Genomic DNA, 7,361 nt, shown 5'->3' with positions numbered 1-7,361 from the left:
CCCTTAGAACACAGAATGTCAGAGCTGGGGGGGCCCTTAGAACACAGGATGTCAGGGCTGGGAGGGCCCTTAGAACACAGGAGGTCAAAATTGGGAGGGCCCTTAGAACACAGGATGTCAGAGCTGGGGGGGGCCCTTAGAACACAGAATGTCAGAGCTGGGGGGGCCCTTAGAACACAGGATGTCAGAGCTGGGGGGGGGCCCTTAGAACACTGGATGTCAGAGCTGGGAGGGCCCTTAGAACACAGGATGTCAGAGCTGGGAGGGCCCTTAGAACATTGGATGTCAGAGCTGGGAGGGCCCTTAGAACACAGGATGGCAGAGCTGGGGGGGGCCTTTAGAACATTGGATGTCAGAGCTGGGAGGGCCCTTAGAACACAGGATGTCAGAGCTGGGAGGGTCCTTAGGACACAGGATGTCAGAGCTGGGAGGGCCCTTAGGACAAAGGATGTGAGAGCTGGGGGGGGCCCTTAGAACCCACAATGTCAGAGCTGGGAGGGTCCTTAGGACAAAGGACATCAGAGATGGGGGGGCCCTTAGAACAGAGAATGTCAGAGCTGGGGGGGCCCTTAGAACAGAGAATGTCAGAGCTGGGAGGGCCCTTAGAACACAGGATGTCAGGGCTGGGAGGGTCCTTAGGACAAAGGATGTCAGAGATGGTGGGGCCCTTAGAACACAGGATGTCAGAGCTGGGAGGGCCCTTAGAACACAGAATGTCAGAGCTGGGGGGGGCCCTTAGAACCCACAAAAGACAATTCAGTTTATTTACACTGCTGGAAAGGGAGTATACTTTCTAAGTGACCTGTTTCCTTTCTACCTCCACATATGGATAGAGGGAGGAGAGGACAGGAATGGAGTGACCACCCCTCTGATGAGAACCCAGGACAACCTGGTTAAACAGATCAATTGTGGCCATGACAAATGAGAAGCCAGATAGGAAAGGTGAGGTTTTGAGGCCAAATGCCTCAACAAGGACACATATTTGGGAAGGACTTTTGGCTCAAAATTAAAAAGTTTACAGTTAGACTTAACAATATAAGTTTAGAATTAGTTAAGAAAGAAACCAAGGTTCATCCAAGATGTTTTATTTCTTTCAATTTCACTCTACTTGTTTTTTTTTTGTTTTTTATTTTTTTTTGCAAGGCAATTGGGGTTAAATGACTTGCCCAGGGTCACACAGCTAGTGAGTATCATCTGTCTGAGGCCAGATTTGAACTCAGGTCCTCCTGACTCCAGGGCTGGTGCTCTATCCCCTGTGCTACCTACCTGCCCCTGCTTGTTTATTTTCCAACTCTGATGATTAGGAACACTCAATGTTAGGCTAAAATACTTTCATAAGAATTTCCCATTTTCTGTGCATACGCTTTGACCCAGCAATAGCACTTCTAGGGCTATATCCCAGAGAGATCATACAAATGGGAAAAGGACCCACATGTACAAAAATATTTATAGCAGCTCTTTTTGTGGTGGCCAAGCCTTGGAAATAGAGAGGATGCCCATCAATTGGGGAACGGCTGAACAAGTTGTGGTATATGAATGTAATGGAATACTACTGTGCTATAAGAAATGATGAACAGGCAGATTTCAGAAAAACCTGGAAAGACTTGTATGGTCTGATGCTGAGTGAAGTGAGCAGAACCAGGAGAACATTGTACATAGTAACAGCCATGTTGTGCGATGACTAATATTGATAGACTTAACCCTTCTCAGCAATGCAAGGATCTAAGACATCTTCAAAGGCCTCGTGATGGAAAATGCTATCCACACCCAGAGAAAGAACTATGGAGTTTGAAAGCAGACTGAAGCATACTATTTGCTTTTTTTTTTCTTCTGTTGTGTTTTGTTTCCTTTTTCTGGTGGTTCCTCCTATAGGTTCCAATTCTTCCTTACAACATCACTAATGTGAAAATATGTTTAATAGGAATGTATATGTATAGTCTATATTAGATTGTGCACCATCGTGGGGAGGGAGGGGGAGAAAAACTTAAAACTCAAAAGCTTATGGAAGTGATTGTTGATAATTCAAAATAAATTAATTTTTAAAAAAAAGAGAAAAAAAAGAATTTCCTATTTTCGAAAATATGCTTAACATGAATGTATATGTAGAGCCTATATAGAATTGTAAGTCATTGGGGGTGGGGAGGTGGGGGAGAGAAATGGGAGAGGGAGAAAATTTAAAATTCAAAATGTTATGGAAGTGAATGTTGAAAACTAAAAATAAATAAATTTTAAAATATTCTTTACCACAAAAAAAAAAAAAGAATTTCCCATTTTCAATGATCCAAGGATTTGTGATTTGGTCAATGTGGATGAGGGCTGCTCAACCACTCTATGACTTACTAAGTCTACTTACTTTGAGAAAGCTGCCGTGACCTAAAACTTTATCCATTTTCTAGAGCACACAGAACCTGCCAGAACTCACCCAACAACTCTGAGAAGCCAAATCACCCTCCATGTTCTAACAAGGCAGCAAAGGAGGACTTTGGGGTTGAACGAGAGCCTCGCTTTTGTAAATGAAACTAAACACGGTGTAATTTATCCTGATCAAGATTAGCCCCAGAGAAGAGTTGAGAGAATGCATCTCAGGGGCAGCTAGGTGGTGCAGCGGACAGAGCTCCAGCCTTGGAGTCAGGAGGAACTGACTTCAAATCCGACCTCAGACACTGCACACTTACTAGCTGTGTGACCCTAGGTAAGTCACTTAACCCCATTGCCTCACCAAAAAAAAAACAAAAAAAAACCTATCTCCCTCCCTTCTTCACAGATGGGGGACTATGGGTATGGAATACTGTATAAACTCACCAGACATGGTCAACGTATTGGTTAGTTTTACTGAACTGTTTTTCTCCTCCAATTGCTAAGGGAGTGAGGGTGGGAAGGGCTGGAATATATCAATATTTGAATATGAAAGTGATAAAATTTTTTTTTTAATAAAAAAGTTTTATTTTTTGCAAAGAAGGTTTTTTTGGGTTCAGACTTCTAATTTCATCCAGGGAAGATGATCCCATTGGAAGGAATCTCAACCACTCCCATTCTGGTGGTGGCTGCTCCTTCTCTTTGTTTAGAGGAAGGGAGTGAAAGACCCTCCCGGCCCCACACTGGGGATAAAGAAAGAGAAGGGGATCTCCGACACTGGGGCAGATCAGCCACTCATCTGCAATTGAAAGGTACCTGAGGACACTGAGAGGGTAAGTGAATTGTCTAGGGTCACACAGCCAGCACGGAGCAAGAGCAGGACGTGACCCCCACGTCTCCTTGATTCCATGGCTGGTCCAATGTGTGCTCTATTACAATGTCTCTCATTAACTATATGAACAAAATAAAAGAGTACTGGGTAAAAAAAAAGCCTGGTTCTGATCCATTAATGTAAGAACAGTTCATCTCTTAGGGGTGCGGAAGAGTCAAAGGATAACTCTCTGGGAGCTCAGCTCAGCTCAGCTCAAAGATGGGCCTTGTTCAGACTGTGGGCCACAGAAGGGGCTGGGGTGGGGATGGGGAGCAGCCTGCTACACCTCCCCAGGCAGCCTGTTTCTGCTGGCAGAGCTCCTTACCTCCATTCGCCTCTTTGCTCCTGGGTCTGCCCCCGGCCAGGGCAAAGCAGAACAGTCTGAACCCCCACTTCCCCACGATACTGAAGTGATCAGTCACCCCCCCAAGTCTGCTCCTTTTCAGCCTCAACCTCCTCAGTTCCTTCCATAGGTCCCTGACCAGGGCAGGAGTCCAAGGTTCCCTTCTCCTCCAGACGCTGGCCCCCACAATGGATCATACTACTCCAGAGGTGGTCTGGCCAGGGCCCCCCTCTTGCTCCCCTTAATGCAGCCCACGATCCCACTAGATATGTTTACATCTGCTCTATCACATTTATATAGAGCTTGCAGTTCACCAAAACCCCCAGATCTCTTTCAGATAAACTGCTGTCTAACCAAAGACTGCTTGGGGGCAGCTTAGCCAGATGACTAGGCACTTAATAAAAGTGTGTTGATTGATTGACTGACTGCCTAGGCCAATCCCCAAGAGGAATTAATCATGCTTCTGAGTGCTGAATTTGCAGACTTACAAGATGAGAGGCTAATATCACACACACACACCCCCCTCTTTGGTAACATAACCTGTACCTTACTGAACCGGTGAGAACAGGAAGAAAACTGGGGGATTTCAGTAGAGGACTCCTCATCATTTGTCTCGTCGTCCTCTGAGCCCAAGTGGCGGTATCGTTCCGAACGAGCTGGAAAGAGAAACAAGTGCCCATTGACTGGTGGGTGGATGATGCCTCCTGTCCTGGTCTACGAGGCCTGTTCTTTCCCCTTGGATTCTGCTGACTCACAGCGGCCCTTCGAGGGGCCCATGGACCCTGGGCACAGCTGAATGAGAACTTGGAGGCCGTCCGGGCCACCCTCTTTTATCTTGCAGATGAAGAAACTGAGGCCCAGAGACACTATGCCCAAAGCCACCCAGGCAGGCAGCAACACAGCCTGGAATCTCCTCCTGCCTTTCCCCTGGGTCCCTAGCTTTCTACTCTGCTCTCCTACTTCTCCTCTGCCATTCATCACTGAGGCAGAAGACAAAAGACCCTGCCCACTGAGCCCAGCTCTGTAACAAGGAAGTCTCTTTGACCTGAAAGAAGGGAGACCCGAGTTCCGGACCCAGCTCTGATTCTGATTGGTTGTGTGTCCTTGAGCAAATCACTTCCTTTCTGAGGTCTCTCACATTACCCATCTGTATCACAAAGGTTTGTTTGGACTGAGATACTCAGGCAGTCAAACAGTTAGTTAACCAACCTTTATTAAGTGCCTACTATGATGGGTACCATGCTAAGTGACAGATACGAAGAAAGGAAAAGACAGTCCCTGCTCTCACGAAGCTACCAGTCTGATGGGGGAGATGACAATATGTACAGGGTAAATTGGGGCTAACCTCGGAGGAAGGCACTAGCATTAAGGAGGCTCAGTAAAGGCTTCTTGCAGGAGGGAGGATTGTAGGGATCCAGGAAAGCCATAAGAGGAAGATGAGGAGAGAGAGTTCCAGGATTGGGAATGGCAAGAACACCAGTGTCACCCAACTGCAGAGGACACTGGGGGTGCAGGGGTAGAAGACTGGGAAGGTAGGAAGGAGCCAGCTTACAGAGGTGTCTAAAAGCCAAACAGAGAATTTTCTATGTGACCTTGGAGGTGACTGAATTGGAGGGTGGGGACGGCACGGTCAGACCTGGGCTTTAGCAAAGATTAATTTGGCAGCTCAGTGGACGATGGACTGGTTCAGGGAGAGACTCAAGTCAGGGAGACCCCCAAGCAAGTCCAGGTGTGAGGTGAGGAGGCTCTGAACCAGGTGGGGCGCCACCGAGTCAAAGAAGAGAAGGGGGCATATACAGGAGGTGTCACGATGGCAGCATCAACAGGACCCTGCAACTGACTGCCCACATGGAACTGACAGGGATGACACCTGAGATGTGAGCTGGGGCGACCAAGAGGACGATGGTACTTTCCACAGTGACAGAGAAGGCTGGGAGAAAGGAGGGCCTGGGGGGAAAAGATGATGAGTTCCATTCTGGACCTGTCTACAAGACATCTAGCTCAAAATGTTCAGTTAGCAGTTGGAGAGGTGAGAATGGAGGTCAGGTGAAGGTGGGGCTAGACAAATAAACCAATGAGATCACTAAGGGAAACAGGAGCGGGGGAAAAAGAAGAGGCCCAGGCCAGAGCCTTGGGGTACACTCACAGAGGAAGATACGGCAAAAGTGATTGAGAAGCAGGAGTATGACATCAGGCAGGACACTCCAAAGATGGCGGAGGGCATCTAAATAAACTCTGGAGAAGGAATGAACAATCCTTTCTATAACGTTCCCAACAAGTGGTCAGCCCTTGACCTGAAGACTTCCACTGACAGAGTTCACTCCCCTCCCAAGATGGCTCTTTCCATCAGTTCCACAATTAGTGAGTGCTTACTCAATAATCTGCCAGGTATTGTGCTAAATGCTGGTGATACCAAGATAAATCAAGACAGTCCCTGCCCTCTGGAAGCTTCCATTCTACCACAGGTGGGGGTTGCAGAGAAGATGTAATATCATATAGACATAGAAATAAATACGACTTGTGACTGTAAGGATATGTGTGTGCATGTGTGTATTATGTGTACACAAAGTCAGCCCTTCCTTATGCAAATCAAAGTCAATCGCAAGTCATGTCATCATCTCCCTGACATCATGGTCCTCTTCGAGAATGAAGGACAAAACCACAACTACAACGCAAAGTGGACATAAGATAACTGTGCAGGAAGGGGGAGGAGAATGCGGACAGCCATGGGCGTCAGGAAAGGCCTCTCAAAAGGAGGAAAGATATGTGAGCTGCAAGGTGGAGGCAAGGATGGAGAACATCTCAGACGTGAAATCCAGGCATGGGGGATAGGACCTGACATGAGTACCAGCCAGATCAAACAGGTATTGGCCGGAGCACAGAGCTGGTGCTGGCAAGATAGCTTACAGGCAGAGGTGACGTAAGAATTTCAACGCAGGAGGACTCTGAATCTGACCAGGGAGATGACAGTAAGCCAGTTCAGTTTCCTGATCAGCTGTGGGGAGGGAATGGGGTAAGGACAAGGGGAGTGACCTCGCCACACCTGACCTTGAGGAACGTCAGTTCACCAGCTGTGGGGAGGATGGCCCGGAGAGGGCTGAGAGAGCTGTGAGCAGTAGGGAGATTTTTCCTTACAGTGAGCCAAGCTAGGACTTGCTGCCTCCTCTGAGGTCACACACAACAGGACTCATCCTGTGGATGATGAACACCAGCAGGGACGGCGGCCTTGGCCCTGGCACCCCTGAAACATGAAACGAGGACCCGAAAAGTCTGGGGCAACAGGTCAGTCATGTGCAACTCTATCAGCTCCAGGAAATCCTGCCTCGGGGCATCGTCCGAGCAAGCCCCCAAGCCCTGCAGAGGCAGTCCTGACACGTAGCTCCCTTCTTGGAAGTGCTGGGGACATCAGCAGCTCTGACGCCCAGAGACAACGCCTAGCTCCCTTGTCCCCGGGCCAGGAGGATGTGTTACAGCCAGAAGAGCCGGGGTTCTTGGAACTGCTGCGGGAGGGAGGGGCACCATGGGGTGGAGGCCCAAAGCCCTCCAGCTGCCCCCAGAACTTAGTCTTGGGCTGCAGGATTTCATCTTTAATATGGATCCCCATCCCCGCCTCACAGGATCTCAGAGGGACAAGGGGCCTTGGAGGCCACGTGGACCTGAACGGGAATCTCGTGTTTGAGAAGTGGTCCTCCGGTGGAAGCCGTGACAGAGAGCTCCCTCCCTCCAGAGGCAGCCCAGCCCACTTCTGCACAGCTCCTAAGGCTAGGAAGCTGGTGTTTACAAGGATGTGGG

General features: G+C 48.6%; 1 protein-coding gene across 4 annotated transcripts in view; it reads right to left on the bottom strand.

The window, feature by feature from the left end:
* MAST3 (microtubule associated serine/threonine kinase 3) overlaps positions 1-7,361 on the bottom strand; it is a 78,308-nt gene that overhangs the window by 21,760 nt on the left and 49,187 nt on the right. For all 4 annotated transcript variants that reach the window (XM_027853100.1, XM_027853102.1, XM_027853101.1 and 1 more), the window contains one exon: positions 4,116-4,225. In XM_027853100.1, the coding sequence (XP_027708901.1) occupies positions 4,116-4,225 (110 nt within the window). The remainder of the gene's footprint in view (positions 1-4,115; positions 4,226-7,361) is intronic.

Source organism: Vombatus ursinus, unplaced genomic scaffold, assembly GCF_900497805.2.
Source record: "Vombatus ursinus unplaced genomic scaffold, bare-nosed wombat genome assembly UNPS02009918.1, whole genome shotgun sequence".
NCBI classification, from domain to species: domain Eukaryota; kingdom Metazoa; phylum Chordata; class Mammalia; order Diprotodontia; family Vombatidae; genus Vombatus; species Vombatus ursinus.
The sequence above is the reverse complement of the archived record's forward strand: the minus strand, read 5'-3'. Positions and strand labels throughout refer to the sequence as shown.